This window comes from Dendrobium catenatum, unplaced genomic scaffold (genome assembly GCF_001605985.2).
Source record: "Dendrobium catenatum unplaced genomic scaffold, ASM160598v2 fragScaff_scaffold_1408, whole genome shotgun sequence".
In the NCBI taxonomy this organism is placed as follows: Eukaryota; Viridiplantae; Streptophyta; class Magnoliopsida; order Asparagales; family Orchidaceae; genus Dendrobium; species Dendrobium catenatum.
In genome coordinates, this window is record NW_021319870.1 from 248,284 (window position 1) to 268,793 (window position 20,510).

The 20,510-nt window shown below is 34.8% G+C and overlaps 1 protein-coding gene across 2 annotated transcripts in view; it reads left to right on the forward strand.

Moving 5' to 3' along the window:
• Nucleotides 1–4,141: 4,141 nt before the first annotated feature.
• The window catches only part of LOC110114063 (protein CIA1), a 31,535-nt gene continuing 15,166 nt past the window's right edge, over nucleotides 4,142–20,510 (forward strand). For both annotated transcript variants that reach the window (XM_028699890.1, XM_020846814.2), the window contains exons 1-6: nucleotides 4,142–4,438; nucleotides 5,645–5,791; nucleotides 5,922–6,140; nucleotides 6,251–6,315; nucleotides 7,070–7,135; nucleotides 7,220–7,279. In XM_028699890.1, coding sequence (XP_028555723.1) covers nucleotides 4,238–4,438; nucleotides 5,645–5,791; nucleotides 5,922–6,140; nucleotides 6,251–6,315; nucleotides 7,070–7,135; nucleotides 7,220–7,279 — 758 coding nt within the window. In that variant the 5' untranslated portion in view covers nucleotides 4,142–4,237. The remainder of the gene's footprint in view (nucleotides 4,439–5,644; nucleotides 5,792–5,921; nucleotides 6,141–6,250; nucleotides 6,316–7,069; nucleotides 7,136–7,219; nucleotides 7,280–20,510) is intronic.

Here is a 20,510-nt window from a genome sequence, read left to right on the forward strand (position 1 = left end):
AATATTCCAAATGTAATATTTCTTGTAAGACATTGTAATATCAGAATCATCACCTATATAGGTGTTACCTCTTATACAAACTCTAGAATTTTCTATCTTCCTACCTTTACACTAAGATTGGTTTCCAATTTATAGCTATTGGCCAAAAAATTTGATCGATATTTTATTAATATATTCGGTCCCCAAGCTAGATATCATAATCCTTTATATTATAAATCATTGCCTTGAGTGTTAACCTAATTGATTTGTCAAATATATGTATGTTATTAGCATGTTTATCGTGTTAACTCAGTAAGAGTACATACCATATTTTTGAACTAGTTTGAAGTACATACCATATTTATGAACCAATTTAAAAATTCTATTTTAACTATCTTTTAAACTTTTTCTTCTATTGATGTACTCAAATCATTAATAAAACTCATGTAAATCTTATATAGTTATGATTTATGAGTTATAAATGTATGAAGAGTTAACTCATACTTACTCAAGATATGACTCAACTTCATCACAGTTAAACAAGACGTACATCATGGCTTTTGTCATCTCCTTATTAGTCAAATAACACATGGCGCTAGTGTCTACGGGCTCACCACATCTATAAAATAAAGACATAGTTGAAGAATTACATGAATTTGGATGAACCATATTTTAAGGTACAATACTCTTTATTGATGTGGCACAGGGTTAAAATAATACGAGAAAAATTAGGTTGTCTAGTACATTAGATATGCTTCACAAATTAATCATTCAGGATGTGCTTTATTCTTAGCAATATTCTAAAAGTTTATTTAAATACCTCTCAAAAGGATACATCCATTGAAACTGAACATATCCACCAACTATAGCCTTATATGATAAATACACTAGTAGATGCTCTATATAGTCAAAAAATATTTGAGGAAATATCTTATCGAGTTTACATAGAATAATAGGAATATTTTTCTCCATATTAATCAAGTGCACTACATTCAGTTTTAAGGAGCATAAATCCTTAAAGAAGATTCTTAGCTCAATTAAGGAATTTAAAATTGGATTTAGCAAAAAATTAAAAGCAATGTGTAGTAGATATTGCATGAAGATATGTCAGTCATAACTTTTTAATCTGAATAATCTCTCCAGTCTCATGTCAATGCATCTACTAAGAATGGAAGAATATCCATCAAGTACTTTTAGAGTATGCACCCATTTACAAACTGCTCATCTCTACTATAAAGTCAAGGTGAATAGCACTTTGGTTTTAAAAGTTTTCCATTTCTTTCATCCTTCAACTCTAGAAATTTTCTCCTACAAATCTCTTTTTAGTCCATCTTTACTTTTAAAGTAATGCTACCATCATTATGATTTTTGTTTGGTGAAGATATCATATATACTTACTCCTTCCCATAATAAATTTAAATTATTAATTAAATGTTGCAAGAATACATTAATATTTAATTTTGGATTGTGTGGCTCTGGAATGATTAGTGTTAGAAATATATACAGTGTAGTCATACACAACTTTGAAGGAATATTATAAGGGATGAGTATCATGGGCCAGCATGAGTAAGGTGAAGCTAATTGACTAAATTGAGTAAAACTATCTGCGCATAAACCTAATATGACATTTCTTAATTCTTAGGAAAAGTTAGGATGCGTATGATCAAAGCGTTTTTAGGCCTATGCTTCTAATGGATGTGTCAGGACACAAACTTGAGCGATGTATTCGTTATGCCATCTCATATATGCAGCAGAGCTCAGAGATACATATAAACGTTGCAATCTAGGAATTATGAGTTAGTAAAATATCCTACTAACTGGTTTAAATCTTGGTGCATTGTATGGTGGCATAGAATATATAATATATCATCTTTATAGTATAATAAACATTCATTAACATACCAATCTATTTTTGTATAAGTTTATAAACAAACTTTTTAGTCTAATATAAATCTATAAGAATTTTGTTATCTACGAGATTAATCTCTTTAAGTAGACCAAAGAACTAATTAAAATATTCAAGGGGGATATTAAATTATGTCTTGATGTTTAACATCTTCACAGTAACAAATAACTCTGAGTGAGTAGTGCACCTCTTCCAAATTGTTTGCTGAGCAACATGCAAAAAATCATAGAAGTTTTGTGCCTTCTTATTTGGTGACTCTTTTGTATATTATTTAAATTGTGTCCGAGTTGCATTGTAAACTAAGTTGTCCAGTGTTTGAATATTTATTCCTCAACTATATTAGAACTTATAGATGGGCCGCATTGCAAATCAAAATGTGACTCATACTCACCATTAGAAGTCCAATACAAATATTCTGGCATGAATCCTCTTCGATATAGTTTAACAATTATCTCATATGGTGTGAGGTGTACTTGATTTTTATGTTTAGAAAATAGACAATGAAACCTTCCATCTCAGACAAAGCTAGGGAGTTGTCAGGTTGTGTGGATGAAAAAATCATTATATTAATTAACTCATATGTTAATGTCTTTCGTCCTTGTATCAAGTAGTTATACATTCAACTTATATGATTCTTAATATTCATAAAAAGAAGAATTTATCCTACACATGCATAATATGAAGTTATTAGAGGGGTATATTTTATCCTACACATGTATATAATTCATAATGATTTGTAAATCAAACTAGAGTGCGTATGGATAGAATTCATGAACATTTTTTTCGCAATAAATAACAAGAAATGTGCCGTAAAATCAATATTTTTGAAGGACTAGTTCATTTTCGATGGCTTTTGTCCGCCAAAAATACCCATTTTTCCTATCACATTTGCATAAGGAACTAAGATAATTTAGTAAGCCTGTAAGGGTAAACATGTTATGTCCTTTGCTTATACAATGAATCTTATAACTGTGTACACAACTTTTTCTGAATCTTTATTTTTGGCAGCTTGGGTTGGACAGTTTTGGCAAGGTTGAGCTGATCTTCTATGAGTTTGAACATTATTTTTTTATGATAACATTCCCTTTGATCATGCAAAACTATAATGTGGTTGTTTCATATGCTATATGCACACTAAAGGCTATTGGGAAGGGTTTCTTCTTAACCTTGGGAGACCAGAGTAGTAGAAATATTGAGAGATGGAAAAGTTGAGAGATAAAGTGTCATTCACTTGACAAGATAAAGTGTCATTCACTTGACATGATAGTGATTCATGTTTTGGTTAGTAACAAGGAATTGCTGTTGGGTTCTGTTTTCTTTGTAATTTTCATGACGGTACTCTAAGAGATAGAAGTTTTAAGGTTAATGCAGTGTCAAAAGGCATCTAATGCATTTGTTGACTGTTACGCACACACCTCTCTTTACCTCATATATATATATATATATATATATAAGCAGAGAACGAGAGGAAGAGAAACAAATGGGAGGAAGGGAGAAAATACTAGCACACGATCGTGAACAAACCAAAATAAGGCTTCCTGCGGTAGTATTTCCGATGGGCTTTTCACCGACAACGTTTCCACCAGACACACCGTTTGAAAATAAGTCATCATGTTTAAGTGATTCGATAGTTATTTCGCCAGCGGCTTCACAAGAAACGTTCCGACGGAAAAGCCACTCGTACATTTTGTCAGCTAGAACATACCAGTGGCTTTACAGACGAATGGGCCGTCGTACCATGACCATTGATATATCTGTTGAAAAAATTGGCGAATTATTTTTGGTGAAAATACCGCCGATTTTTTCTCATATATATTTAGTGGACGTATTTTCGTCGGAAATGCTGTCGGAAATGATGGTTGTTCTTGTAGTGGAATATGTGAGTTTTAATTTGTTTGGGCTGCAAATTTGGACTTGTTGGGTCGCAAGTTTAGGTTGGTTGGGCTGCAAAGTTTTTTAATTTATATTATAAATTTTTTATTACATATATTATAAGAATTAATAATATAAAATTTAATATTACAAATTTATATATTATATTAGAAATTATTAATGTATAATATAATTAAATGTCAAAATTAATTATAATTAAATTATTAATATTCATAAACACAATAGGATTAAACTATATGTCTGATATTTAATTATATTATATAATTATATTGTCATTATAATTTAATTAAAATATTTAATAATTAATTAACCCTCGCTAAAACTCATAAATTTATCTTAAACCCAGAAGTCCGAACTACTCAACGTCGTTGTCCCTCTTTTCTCGCCTTTCTCCCAAAAGATTTCAAGGACACTCCTAAATCGCAGGGCCGACTCCTTAGATCTTCGTTTTGCTTAAACATGTCGGAGATCGATTTGGTGGATGGGAATTTGGCTCTTAAAGAGATTCAGAAGCTGGATGGCCATACTGATAGAGTCTGGAGCCTCGCCTGGAATCCGGCAGCTGGAGCTGGGGGCCTTCCACCGACACTCGCCTCTTGCAGCGGTGACAAGACAGCTAGAATCTGGCAGCAGGGCCCCTCAGGTTCCTGGAACTGTACGGTCTGTTCTTATATCCACTTTCTAGTTCTATTATTTAGTAGTCTCTCTTGCTTTTTCATGTAGAAATCTGGTCAAAATTTGCAACTTTGGATGGGCTTCTAGCAAGCTGTATATTTTCTGTCTCTGAAACGCATTTGGTTGTGCTGTATGTCAACTTTGTTTGATACTGATCTGTTTTATATTGGACCACCTTTTAACTCTAGCTGGAAAGTTTAACTTCGTCATTGAAAATTGTAATTCAAGAGCGAAGATCTATTGATTTCATCTTACAGAACTGTTGTTTCAGCCCGGTGGAAAATTAAGCAGAATCAAGTTTTATATATATATATTTTTATTTCCGTGATTTGAACAAAACTTGTGGCAGGTATGATGAAATTATTAAGCGTGGACACCGTAAACGCCGACAACAAATAAGCAGGTTATCTATAATTAGTGTAGACACTATAGCTTATGGTTCCAAGAGAATTTAAGCATAAAAATCTCATATTGCACACCATTGCATAGAGTTTTCCTGAAAACTTGGAGGGAAAGGAGCCATACCCAGCCATCCCTGGCTGCACCAGTAGATATGGCTGTGTACACAATTATATACAAGCTCCTTATTGATTGTCCACATTCATTAATGCTATATGATTATTGATAAGTTTTATGCTGGTTGTCAATCACCTAATGCAATCTTTCATTTTTCTCATCTAGATCTTGGGATCAGGCAACCGCGGTGTTTGCATGATGCTATATGCACCTAATAGATTCTCAATGGATGACCTACAAATGTTGATACTAAAGTTTTGAGCTTGTGCAAATTTCTTGTCTATTCTTCTCACCTTGTTTTAGGCTTCCATATGTTTGCATAGAGATCCAATCACTTTCATTTTTTTGCTAATGCTAGTTCCTGCTCTTTCTAAACCTGATATTCTTATGAAAGCACCAAACAACAATGACAAACCTTTATCCCACTATGTGGGGTATTCTTCGAAAGCGCACCAAAAAAAAAAAAAGAAAAAAGAAAATTCCTTAACATTTATTCCGTACAGATGCCATATTTTGAAATGATTTTAAACTGCTTTCATATTCATATAGTTTTTCTTCTATGTTTCTGGTAGGTTATTAATATATATATGGTGCAATATTAATCATGAATCTCAGCATGATATAAAGCATACTTATTCACATTAATTACTGATTCTTGGCAGTTTTTTTATGCAGGCTGTCCTGGAAGATGCGCATAATCGAACTGTCAGGTCTTGTGCTTGGTCTCCATGCGGGAAACTGTTAGCAACGGGAAGTTTTGATGCCACGACAGCAATATGGCAGCAAATTGGTGGTGATTTTGAATGTGTTGCGACATTAGAGGTATTGTTTTCTTTATTTGTAAAAAAACACACATGGTTCTTAGTTTTATCATGCTTTTTGGTTTTTTAATTTTGTTTTCTCTTAAATTATTTTGATAGAAGTTTTGGTTTTGTTTGTTTCCTTCACATAGGGTCATGAAAATGAAGTCAAGGGTGTTGCATGGAATTCTTCGGGGTCTTTTCTTGCCACTTGTAGTCGAGATAAGTCTGTTTGGATCTGGGAAATGCAACCTGGTAATGAGTTTGATTGTGCTTCTGTGCTGCATGGTCACACACAGGATGTCAAGATGGTGCAATGGCATCCACATTTGGATGTTTTGGTTTCTGTCAGTTATGACAATTCTATTAGGGTACTAACATAACGTGAAAGTGTTTAGCTCTACCACTAGTCAAAACCATATTATAATTACATAATTTATGTTTAGCAAACGTAGACATTTATTTATTTATTTTGATCTAGATCTGGATTGAGGATGGAGACCTTAATGGTTGGAGTTGCGTGCAAACATTAGGTGAAACTAGCAGGTGATTATGTTTATTTTTCATGCATTTTCCCCCTTCTTTTCAGACTTTTTCCACCATTTCTATTAGTAAACTAAATAGAAAATCTTATACATCTTTACTGATTACTAAGCCACAGCTACATGCTCAATGGTGAAGGTTTTTTATCAATAAGAATTGCTAATGGCTTAGTTGCACTCTATGGAACAATGATATTTTTTTCAATTTACTTGAATATTTATTTATAAATTATGCTAGATAAGAAGTTTCTTTTTGCTAAAAAGATTAAGCTAATAGATGTGACAGGTATTAAGATTCCCTTTAGAACTTCATATTACTTGAGGATAAATAGCCTTTTGCCTCTGACACTTCATAGGTCAATAGTTTCCATTGATCTTTCTAAAAAAACATTTTCCCTTTTCTTTTATTTTGGTATTTATATGGGAAATTGGTTCCTTCATCCTTATTTTTTGAGACCATTTAAATATTTTAAGCAATGTTCAGGACTGTTTAACCTAATGATTTACTGTCAGTGGAGAACAACTATTTGCTGCTAGGTGAATCATGGAAGTTGATCTGTGGTGTTCAATATTATGAATACTATTCTTAACCAGTTTAATTAGCCTTTGTTGGGTTAGATTGAAAAATGATCTCAAGCATATATTTTCCTAAGTTAGCTTACTGTGCTATTATTAATTTGTACTCCTATGGTGCACTGCACTTTTAAGTTGCACATTTTCTTTTAATGCTGATTCATTTTGGATTTTGGTGTTCTTAGTGGTCATTCATCAACCGTTTGGGCACTGTCTTTCAGTTCAGGTGGCGATAGAATGGTTACATGCAGGTATTTAGTGCAATGAGCATATAGTTGCTTTATAGAATTTTCTCAAGCTCTATTACTTTAGATGGATGGTCTATTACTCTGCAGCGATGACCTTACTATGAAGATTTGGGACACCACTAATAATCCCTCAGAGGATGGATCATGGTGAGCTGATTCTTTTTTTCGTAACTCACTAGTGCCTTATGTTTTATTTGCATTTGCATTTGGATTTGAAATTTTTATCATTTATAATTCTAGGGAACAAAAAATGGCCCAAAATTTGAATTTGTATGCTTGGTGCTGAAGGCTGTAATTACAAAGCATTTTAATAGTGGATTTCAATCTCTCAGAGGTTTACTGTATGAGTTACTTGGAATCACATCATGTAGAATATAACCCATGAGAAAGATTTATGTTGATCACTTGTATTGACACAGAAGCATAATTGATTCCCATTCTTGAAAGGCTGATGGACATAAATAGTTTTCTCTTGAGGAATTTACATGCTAAATGCACTTTAGAAACGATTCTTAGCAGCAGATACGTAAATTGCAGTGTACAATTCAGCTTCATGCCACATACTACATTCTTCTACTTTGAATTGATACTGTAACTTCAAGTTATTAAACACTCAAGTCTAGATGAATGCTGTAGTGAAGCTGTGCATAGTGTTATTGAAGGAATATGATTACTCTAATATCAAAATTGACGATGAACCTTTGATGTGGATATTTTTCTTGATTTTCTTCTTCCTTCATCTCTTAAATTAACTTTGGAATGTTTGTTCTCTCTTTGAATCAGTTGAGGGAATAAAATTGGATTTGTAGAAGAGAAACAAGAAAGAGAATACAAAGAGTAGTTGGACACTGTTAGAAAACAAGAGGTTTGAGAAGAAAAAATGCTTGCTTTTTTTCATGATTTCTTCCCTATTTATATATCTATACAAGAAATCTTAATACAATAACAAATAATTACAGAATAACTCTAATAGAATCCTTCCTAAATCAGCTATCCGAATATGGAAAGAATTTTGGCGTGAGTCATGCGTCCCTCGGATCATGCATTGTAGTCGTTGGATCTTATCTGCGTTGAACGGTTGAATTTTAACTCCCCCTCAAGCTGGGAAGTATGGATTTGTCATTCCCAGCTTGGCTATCATTCTGAGAAAGACGACGTTGTCCACTACTTCGGTAAGGATATATGCAAGTTGTTCTTTTGATGGTACATGGTTGATACATACAAGTCCACTGTCTAATTTTTCTTTTATAAAATGTTTGTCAACTTCTATGTGCTTGGTCATGTCATGCTGAATTGAATTGTGAGCTATGCTAATTGCTGATTTGTTGTTACAATTTAATTTTATTGGTTTGTCCCATTTAATCTTCAGGTCTTCTAGAATCATTTTGATCCATAGTACCTCACATATTCCTAGGGTCATAGCTCTATGTTATGCTTCTGCATTGGATCTTGCCACCACGTTTTGCTTCTTGCTTCTTCATGTAATTAGGTTTCCTCCAAGGAAGGTGCACTACCCAGAAATAAATCTTCTGTCTACTGGTGATCTTGCATAATCAGTATCGTTGTATGCCTCTAGGGTTATTTCTTGGTCTCTTTTAAAGAGAATCCCTTCTCCTGGGTTACCTTTAAGGTAGTGCAATATTATGTCTACTACTTGCATATGGACTTGTTTTGGATTTTGTATAAACTGATTGACCATACTAACAACAAATGCTATATCTGGTCTGGTGTGGGAAAGGTAAATCAATTTCCCTACTAGTCTTTGGTTGGCTCCTTTTTCTACATATGGATCTTCTTTACCTTCTCCCAATTTGAGATTATATTTTACTGGTGTTGGTGCCGGCTTACAGGCAAATTTTTCTGTTTCTTTCATAAGATTTTTCATGTACTTTTGTTGTGAGATGAAGATTCCTTTGCTAGAGTGAACTACTTCGATTCCAAGAAAGTATTTTAGTCTTCCAAGTTCTTTGATGTCAAATTCCTTAGTAAGAATTTTTCTTAGACTATCTCTCTATTTTTCATTATTTTTAGTAAAGATAATATCATCCACATACACTAACAATATTGTGACTTTCCCTGAGTCTGAGTGTTTAAAAAATATTATATGATCCCCTTGGCTTTGTTTATACCCATTAAGGAGTATGAATTTATATAACCTTCCAAACCAGGCCATTGGTGATTGTTTGAGCCCATATAGGGCCTTTTTTAATTTGCACACCTTGTTACCTCCAGAATTTTCCTTAAATCCTGGTGGTATTTCCATAAATATTTCTTCTTCCAGATCCCCATTTAGGAATGCATTTTTTACATTCAATTATTCCAGATGCCAATTGTACTTAGCTGCTATTGAGAATAGAATTCTGATAGTGTTCATTACTGGTGCAAAAGTTTCTTGATAATCAATACTATATGTCTGAATGTACCATTTTGCCATTAGTCATGCATTGTATCTTTTTAGTGTGCCATCAGCTTTGTATTTTATAGAGAACACCCATTTGCAGCCGACTGGTTTTTTCCTTGCCAGTAGATTGATGATCATTTTTCTAATTTTCATCAGATAGTGCCTCAGAAATATCATTAGGAATATGAATATCATCTAGTGTAACCAGGAAGTTTTTTTGTGGGGAGAAAAAATATTGAAGGATATAGAGTTGGTTATAGGGTATAAGGGAGGTGGAGAATTTACCTTACTTTCAAGGGATGGTTCAGTTTCTTGGATCTTCTTCGGAGCACAGGTTGAGCTCGTATGCCTGGAATATACCTTCCCAAATCTCAGGTAGTTTTGTCTTTAGATTCCCTATTTTGAATTTTAGAAGGATTGGTTTGATGTGGTGGAGGAAGGTCAAGAGGGGAAAGCATACTTTCTTCATCTTCTTTTGTTTTAGTCTCCCCCTGAAGATGAGGTTTGATAAAGTAGGAGTTTTGTTCATCAAAAGTGACATCAATGGATACAAGCATTTCCTTTGTAGGGTGGTGATAGCATTTATACCCTTTTTGGGTGGCAGGGTATCCAATAAAGATGCATTTGAGTGCCCTTGGATCTAGTTTTCCTCTATTCTGGCGTGGATGTGAACATAGACATTGCACCCAAAGATTCTGGGTGTAAGGTTATTTTGTGTTCAAAACTTGGGGTATAAGGAGGATAAAATATCCATTGGAGCTTTCATCCCCAAGGTTTTTGATGGTAGTTGGTTTATGAGGTAGGTGGCAGTTAGGAGAGCCTCTCCCCAGTAGGATTTGGGTATAGTGTGGTGGAGAAGGAAGGCACGAGTGGAGGCTAGGAGGTGACCATTTTTCCTTTCCGCAACCTCATTTTGTTGTGGGGTGTGAATGCAGGAGGACTTGTGGATGATACCCTCACTTTGAAAGTAAGAGTGTATGGTTTGGTTGAAGTAGTCTTTAGCATTGTATGAACGAAATCTCTTTATTTTGACCCTAAATTGATTCTGGATCATGATGTGAAAAATGGGAAGAATGGTGCTGACGCCGGATTTATTTTTGAGGAGATAAATTCAAGACACTCGAATGCAGTTACCAATGAAATATACAAACCAGCGAGTCCCAGAGATGTTGAGGATCTTTTAGGGTCCCCATATGTCACTATGAATGAGATAGAAAAGAGTATTGCATCTCTAATTTTTGTTTGGAAAAGAGATTTTTGTTTGTTTGACTAATTCACATATCTCATAATGAATATTTTCATTTTTCAATTTATGAAACAGTTTTGGATAAATGTGTTTCAAGACTTCTACTAATGTATGTCCTAATCTGAAATGATTAAGCCAAATAGTAGATCTCTAGTCAACTAGGGATAACATAGAGTAGCTATTTTAAGATTTGTTTAGCTCTTCGACGTAGTACAGTCAACCTCTCTCCTTAGCAAGTCCAATCGTCTTTCTAGATCTCTGGTCCTGAAATAAGCAAGAAGTAGGGTTAAATAAAGTTTGACAATTATAGTCCCTTGGTAAGTTTTTGTATGAATATAATTGTTATGTATAATTGAGGAACATGGAGCACATTTTTTAGAATGAGGGAAGGGGATAAGGGTATGTCTGCTTGGCCTTCTACTTTGGCAAAAGAACCATTAGCAATGATGATTTTTTTGCCTATTGGGCAAGGATTATAATTGATGAAGTGGGTTGTGGAGTTTGTCATGTGGTCTGTGGCTCCTGAATCAATGATCCATATTCCTTTCGAATGATTTCTAGAAGTACTTAATCCAGTTAATATGGGAAACTTACCTAAAAGCGCAAGAGAGGGAGATGCAGGTGGTTTTTCAAGGGATACTAGGAGTTTATTATTATTATTATTATTATTATTATTATTATTTTTTATTAGGGGATACTAGGAGTTATCTGAATCTTTCAATATCCTCTTTATTGAAGCTTTGAGATGAGTTTTCTTTAGACATTGTGGTATTACAACAACAATAAAGGTTGTTTTGATTATATCAGCAATAAAGACTGATATTAAATAAATCGGGTCTCAAGCTTGATCTGGTTACACTTAGGTTGCTGGTTCAAATTCGACAGGTCAGACCGAGCCGCTTAAAAAAGAAGGTTTCGGTCCTTTTTTGCATGAGTCGGGACGGAAAGGAGGTTTCATCCTGGTAGGTCTTCCGCTAGCTCAGTCTTCCTGTTTCGGCTTCGTCCCGCTTGTTCGCAGAGCTCGGCTCTTGCTATCGATTCTTCCAGACGGGATCAATCCTGCTTGTGATTCTCTCGGGTGACTTCGTCACGTACGTCCGTGTCGTTTGGCTGGTCAGCGGCCTATCTTCTGTAGTGGCATCTTGCAACATCAAAAAGTTACAATGTCTTCGCCTGGACTTGCTCGTCGATCGTTCTTCAGAAGTTCGTACTGCTCAAAGTTCTTCAGTGACGATAAATATTGCTTGGTTTTCTTTGACGATCCGACAACAATCTCAGAAATGAAGGCCGGCTTCTCTGCTTTCTTCGTATATATTTTATAAAGATTTGGCAACGGCTAATCGAGGCTCTAATACCATGTTAGAAAACAAGAGGTTTGAGAAGAAAAAAGGCTTGCTTTATTCCATGATTTCTTCTCTATTTATAGATCTATACAAGAAATATTAACACATAAACAAATTATTACAGAATAACTCTAATAGAATCCTTCCTAAATCAGCTATCGGAACATGTAAAGAATTCTGGCGTGAGTATGAATTGCTTTCAATTTTAAACTATGATTATATAGTGTTATACATGAATTTCTTATCCCAAGTGATAGAAATTGGGTTACTCTTAAACTGATCCAAATTTAACTTCTAACAAATAGTTAAAGAATTTAGGATACTTCTTAACAAAATGATAATTACTGACTGTTAAATTATGAATGGATAACCATAATTGATTTTCGCGACAATTATGACATTAAAGTTACAATTAAATAGAAATTATTGGCTAGTATGATTTGAATGCGATGTAGCTTGAAATCTCGTGATTAATTTGAGCTTAGATTTGTGATGAGGGCCTTTGACCGCATCGACTCACTTGGGTTAAAGAAAATTGCCTCCAAAGAGTCAAGATTATGGTACTCTTCAAGATCAACTGCCCTTATCTGCACGACTTTTTAAATGGTTTTTAAGTATGCTATCCTTAAATTAGAACCATTTACTAAATCAAACATTTATTTACTACCTATTTATTTTTCCTAACGTCGCATTCTCTTCCCTCTTTCATTGCCATGCGTGATCTTTGAATTACATGCTGCTCCTTTCCAAACATCAGTACTCTTCGTCTTCATTAATTATTCATTCAACCATTCATTTGCTTTTGATAGATTTCAATTCTTTGTTCTTCTCATGTTTTTCACGCATATAGTCTCCACTTTCTATCAACATCCCTGAATGTTCTACCCATGTTGTTGCTTTTTCCACTCACAGCCGCCGGCTTTCACCTCCCTTGCTTATTTCTAGAGTTATGACCTTTCTCATCATCCCTGTAAGCGTCCCCAATTACCTGCAATGCGTTTTGTTTATATTTGTTGGGGCTTTGGGATCCTACGGTTTAGGCTTGCTACTCAACTTGGTCTGATGAGCAATTTGATATGTGACATGACTTATTGGGACATCTACTGTTGCGATTTTAGTGTTCCTAAACTGACTTCTGAAAATTGCAGTCTTAATCTATTGTAAATAGCTGTAGCATTGCATTTAAACATTAAAATTGTAAAAAAAAATGCTGTTGACTTTAACTGCTATGCAATTTTTAATCCTTTTGTTCCAAATATTAATTCTTGGTTACTATTTTTTTTTCTTTGTAATCAAGTATAGAATGTCTAATGGTATTATTGACTAGAATTGTACTTTCACCATAACTATAAAGAAAATATAGCTTTCCGTGACAATTATACATGTTGATCACATTCATTTATGTTCTTTTTGGTTAGTCAATCACTATTGGTCTGTGATTAGACTAATGATTAATGCTTGAGTTGATTAACCAATTGGCTTTGAGATAAATCATGGCTCATATGGTAAATTAATCCTTTAATTTAGAGGATTACTGCACTATAGCCAAATTAACAAATTGTCCTTAAACCAACCAAGAGCAAGATTTATTTATCCTGCCATCATGTTTAGTATTTGCATAATATGCAGTTGATGATTCTTTCCATCATTGCTTAAAATTGTGTAATATGAGTCTCACCTCAGCACAATTCCAGCAAAAAATGCCTTGAGGTTGTGGGCTCCGAAAATTTGGCCCCAGCCTCCGCCCGCTGTTGCTTTTCTTCGAGGGGATTTTTAACGAATTTAAGTTATGGGTAAATTTTGGAAGGTAGATGAGTTTGTAGATAAGGCACTACCCAGTGATTTTGCCCTCATTTTGCGAGGACTTTATGATCTGAGTTCTGGTTTCCTATAGGCGCAAGCCCCTATAGTTAATTACCCCTCTCGATCAAGAGAGAACTTTCCATTAAGGCTAGTCGTTAATTGAATACGTAGTATCTGTCATATAATAGCAGCATGGATTTGGGAAATCATAAATTTGAAGGATTGATATTTAAAATCGAAAATTTCACCATCTTGCACTTAAAGCGAATGGTGGGGGAATGGATGATAGACCCGATCAAGATCCCATGGTTCCATCATCTCGGGCCATCATGATCTCTAGTCTACTTAGTCAGAGGAGGTAGTCAATCCAACCTGACAGAAGGGTCCCTATTGGCAGACATGAGTTGCTTCGTCCAAGGGTACCTTGTAGACTTGGGGTGCATGCTTGTCTAAGGGGACAAATTTGAATCCACCTTAGCTAACAGAGGGCTTTGTGCCCTATCGATTATATCCTATTAATTCATATCTTAAAAATTTGATGCCAATAAGGAACGTATTGACTCTAGTTATAATTGATATTTCGTGGTGTCATTTGGCGACAAAACCACTTGGTTCAGAGGGCCCCAGATCATAACCGTTTATCCTGCAGTGTCATTTGGCGGCAAAATTGCCGGTTAGAGGGCACATACCATGTCCTTACTGGCAGGAGATTGTTTGAGAATGGATCATAGTAATATTTTCGACTAGGCATTAGCTTCATGTGAGCTGAAGTTATATTCGAATTTGTCCACCTCGTCAAACTGTTGCGGAGGGTGGATGAATTTTGCTTTAAGTGGTTAATGATTGAATTTCCATTTTAAATATTTGGAATTTGATGTTCTTATGAAATTTTGGATTTTGTGTGTATTTGGGTGGCATTTGAAATTATTTGTGGACCCCTCCGGTTGAGAAACACATTCAACACGGCCATCATCGGGGTGAAAGAGATTATTTCTATTTGAAAATATTTGTATTTTGTGGATAAACCTTATCGACTCTATCGAGTTGTCGACAGAGGATCGAGTTTCGTAGGCTTTGTGCCTTTATTGGTGAATTTTTATTGTTATAGGCCTTGAAGGCCTAATATGAATGTATTAATACAAATATATCGGTCGCCGTAATCGTATATTTGTTTGATGGTTTGAACCATGTCCACTCCTATTGATCTGCATAGAAGGATCAAGTTTGAAATTGAATTCACTTATTGACCCACGCAGCATCCCTAGACGTCACGTATGTATCAATAACACGCTCGCCGGGGCCCATGCGGGTCTTTTATACATCCCCTTATGTGTACCTATGTGCATACATATTACAGTGCATGTGCGGGGGGATATTTTGAACATTTAACGAAATATCCTACGACAATTCGTAGGAATTCACATTTTGTTGTATTCCTTAAGCATTTTACTTGTGAACACCACGTCTGGCATATAACGAGTCTTCTACGACAACTCGTAGGAGTCTACATCCGCTACATATCTTCGATCTTTATTTGCAGTGAATCAACATATTTCCTAACCATTGATTTATTATTGACTGCGAATGTATTGTAGCATTTGTTATCTTATGTTGATTATCGTCGTTGCACATGTACATGTTTGCTGCACATCGGTTCTCCCATTTCATAGGGGACCAACACATTTGCTTGCATATTATTATTGGTCCTTAGCTTAGTTGCATTTGTTGTTGCCTCATCCTTGTATATTGACTTTGTGAATATTTATGCCGTTGCCAGGTCCCAAGTCCTGGATGAGAAAAGTAGAGGGTTGCGTTAGGTAGTCGACAACCAGCATAAAACTTGTCGAACAATAATAGCATGAATCCTTTAAGAAATTGTGTTGATGCTAGGGCGTCCCTTGGAAGCGACGCGCTGCATGGCCTGAATACAGTGACAAGTGTGCAAGGGTCGCTGCACCGGCTCCCGGATGCAATGTTAAATAGGCAAGGGTTCTCACATCAAAGACATATGTGGGCAAAGAAGCTAGTCCATGGAACTAAAATTAGGATAGGAACTTGGAATATAGGTTCCCTTACAGGAAAATTAATGAAATTAATAGATATTATGATTCATAGGAAGTTAAATATTTTGTGCATTCAAGAAACTAAATGGGTTGGAGAGAAGACTAAGGAAATTGATAGTTTAGGATTTAAATTTTGGTATTCGGGTAGGAGTCGTACTAGAAATACTGTAGGTGTTATTATAGATAAGAGTTTAAAGGATAATGTTATAAAAATTAATAGGATTGGAGATAGAATTATAGCTTTAAAGATTATTGTTGATAATAAGATTGTTAATATTATAAGTGCTTATGCTCCTCAAGTAGGTTTGGATATGAGTTCTAAATTAAATTTTTGGAATGACTTAGAAGAATTAATACAAAATATACCTCTTGAAGAAAGAGTTTTTATTGGAGGAGATTTAAATGGACATGTTGGTAGAGAGGTTGATGATTTTAAAAGCATTCATGGAGGCCATGGATTTGGAACGACGAATGAAGGTGGCAAGACCATATTGGATTTTTGTTTAGCTTATGATTTATCAATTGCTAATACCTTTTTTAAGAAAAGGAATGAGCATCTCATCACTTATAAAAATGGATGTAGTACAACCCAGATTGACTATTTTCTTATTAGAAAATTAAACCGTTTAGATTGCAAAGATTGTAAAGTTATTCCGAGTGAAAGTTTATGTACCCAACATCGATTATTAGTTTTGGACTTTAAGATAAAGGGGCATAAAATAAAAAATAAAGTAAAATAATTTTCTAGGATTAGATGGGGCATTTAAAGAATATTAACAAAAATATTTTTGTGAGTAAGATTTTAGATCTTAAGATTTTGTCTGTGCATGAGGATGCTAATATTATGTGGGAAAAAGTGGCTAGTGATCTTAAGAATATTGCAAAAGATGTCCTTGGAGTATCAAAGGGAAAAGCTCCTAATAGTAAAAATAGTTGGTGGTGGAATCCTAATGTGCAAGAAAAGATAAAAAATAAGAAGCTTTGTTATAAAAATTGGTTTAATTTTAAAAATTCCGATAATTGGGAAATATATAAAGTTGCTCGTAAGGATGCTAAGAAAGCCATATGCGATGCAAAGACATTAGCTTTTAGCGATTTATATAATAGATTAAATACTAAGGAGGGAGAAAGATATATGTATAAGTTAGCCAAACAAAGAGATATGAGTAGTAAGGATTTAGTTCAAGTGAAGTGTATTAAGGATGAAGATCAAAAAATACTTTTCTTAGAAGATGATATTCAACAAAGGTGGATGAGATATTTTGCTAAACTTTTTAATGAAGATTGTGAAAATAAGATTGACTATAGTGACCTTAGCACCGTAAATGAAAGTAAAGATTTCTGTTTTTATCGGCGTATTAGTAAAACTGAAGTTAGAGAGGCTTTAAATAGAATGAAGGGTGGAAAAGCTGTTGGACCTGATGATATTCCAATAGAGGTGTGGAAATGCTTAGGAGATGAAGGAATTTCATGGCTTACTAAACTTTTTAATACTATTTTGAAGACTAAGAAGATGCCAGATGAGTGGAGAATGAGTGTGTTAATTCCTATTTTTAAGAATAAAGGTGATGCACAAGATTGTGCGAATTATAGAGGTATTAAGTTAATGTGTCATACTTTAAAACTATGGGAGCGAGTTTTGGAGCATAGGTTGCGGCGTGATACTGATGTTTCTCAAAATCAATTTGGATTCATGCCGGCTAGGTCGACTATAGAAGTCATATATTTATTAAGAGGTTTGATGGAGAAATATAGAGAAAATAAGGAGGATCTACATATGATATTTATTGATTTAGAAAAAGCATATGATAAAGTTCCAAGAGAAGTGCTATGGAGAGTTCTTGAAAAGAAAGGAGTTAATAATGCTTATATTCAAATCATTAAAGATATGTATGCAGGAGCTATTACTTGTGTTCAAACACAAGGTGGATTGTCCAAGTATTTTCCTATTTCGGTTGGGTTACATCAAGGATCAGCCTTAAGCCCATATCTTTTTGCTTTAGTTATAGGTGTTCTCACTAGACATTTGTAAGAGGATGTACCTTGGTGTATGTTTTTTGCTGATGATATTCTTCTTGTTGATAAGACTAGAGAGGGAGTTGAAGGTAAACTTGAATTATGGAGGTCAACCTTAGAGTCTAAAGGTTTTCGCTTGAGTGGATCTAAAACGGAATATATGGAGTGTAATTTTAGTAGTAATAGACCTAGTGAGGGGATTGTGACTTTGGGCGATCAAGTCATTAATAAGAGTACACATTTTAGATATCTTGGATCTATTGTTCAGAGTGATGGTGAAATAGATGGGGATATTATCAGCAGAATTCAAGTTGAATGGTTGAAGTGGAGGAATGCATCGGGCTTGTTATGTGATAGAAATGTACCCCTCAAAATTAAGGGAAAATTCTATAAGATGATAGTGAGGCCTGCAATGCTTTATGGTGCCGAATGTTGGCCATTAAAAGAGAAGCATAATACTAAGTTAAGTGTGGCAGAGATGAGGATGCTCAGGTGGATGAGTGGCTTTACCCTTAGAGATAGGATACGAAATGAGCATATACGTGAAAAGGTTGGAGTAGCTCCAGTAGAAGATAAGATTAGAGAGAGTCACCTTAGATGGTTTGGTCACATAAAACGGCGGCCTTCCGATGACCCCGTTAGGAGAGTAGAGGTATTAGATTTGACTTATGTTAAGAAAGGTAGGGGTAGACCTAAAAAGATTTGGTTAAAAAATATTATGAATGACCTTTCTTTATTAGATTTAAACGAAAATTTGACTTTTAAGAGGACACAATGGAGAAAAAGGATTCATGTAGCCGACCCCACGTAGTGGGATAAAGGCTTGATGTTGTTGTTGTTGTTGTTGCATACTAACCATCATGGCTTGTCGGGGTTTGGTGTATTTGTCTGTGCCTCTTTCAAATTCCTCTAGCAACTACTGCCTACATCTTCAAAACACTACGAGCTTCTGTCAGTATTTGCAAGTGCATGTATTGGGGATTACTGTGTCTTCTTGCATGATTGCTACGAAGAATACCATTAGTTCCAATTTCTTTGCTTGTGGGATTGAATATATTTGCTTTTGCTTTGATGTTGACCACATAACAGTATTATATTCATTGCATACCGGTCTTATGTTTCATTATTACTTCTTTATGACTTGTGCAAACTTTACACATTAATTGCCTTCGTTAATATGCAATTTTTTTAGAGGTTTTGTACGTCTATTTGCGGTCAAATCATACACCCTCTTCTATTATATTGCTTGCAAGGTTGAATATCGTTGATTTTAGGAGTGTTATAATATTCATTGCATACTCTTTACCATCGCTACAACCTTCTTTGCTACGTGTAGGTTAAGTGTTGCATATATGGCGGATCTCTTTTATAGTGATTCGTAGGTGCTTATATGTATCTTAGACCACTTATTGTATGTTGTTATTGACATAATCACCATGTTCATTAAGAGCTTACATTGTTGCTTACGAACAAGTTCCACTAGCAAAACTTCTAACCTTCAAAGATGATTTAACATATGCATGATGAGATGATTAAGTTCATTGTTGTCCGTGTGAGTTCAAGCTCTAGATTGAGTTTGAGTAGAAGTTCAAATTAAATATCAAGGTTTTCATTGTCAAGTTGTAAGTCTTGATTAGTTATTCGATTTGTGTTCAAATACAAGTCCTTGTAGCTCATTTATTTGAGTTCGAGTTGAGTCCCAATTCATGTCCTTTGTTATGTTGTTCAAGCTCAAGCTCAAATCAAGGTCCCATGTGGTCTTTTGAGTTTAAATCATGTTCGAGTTCAAAGCACAAGTTCAAGTCCAAAATAAAGTTCAGGCTCAATATGAGTTTCTTCTGTTCGTCGAGTCTCCTGTTGTTCAAGTTATGTCCTTTGTATTCAAGTTTAAGTTCAAATTAAGTGCATTTAATGTTCATTTAATTTACAAGTTCAAGTCCAAATAATGTTCCTTGTTATTGTCCAAGTCCTTGTGCGCTTCAGTCCAAATTTTGACAGTTTCCCAGTGTCTCCCCCATTTAGGGGAAAATTTGAGAGACTAGCCTTCCCCTCATCGCTACTTGAGCGCTTCAGGTAGGTGTCAAATGACACCACGATCGCAAATTCTTCAATCCCTGCACGCTACATGAGCGTTTAAGGGTCTTCGGGTATTTGTTTAAAACAACATAATTGGAGGTACTTATTTTTCGTCCCCCTCATTCTACATGAACACTAGAGGATTACTCGCCTCATGGCGAGCGTCATACCGATTTCCCTCCCTACTATGCTATATGAGCGTGTAGGGGGGTTTCCGGCTCGTTGCAAGCGTTGAGGATAGGATTTTTTAGGTTAGAAACTTATACCTTCATGAGGGGATGACGATGACGGTGGGATGCACAAAAATACATAAAATCTTTTTTTTTTGTATTTTGCCTTTTCTCTCTTTTTTTCTATTATTTGATTCTCTTTTTTTATACACACACAAATATATGTAATTTAAATATATATATATATATATATATACCAC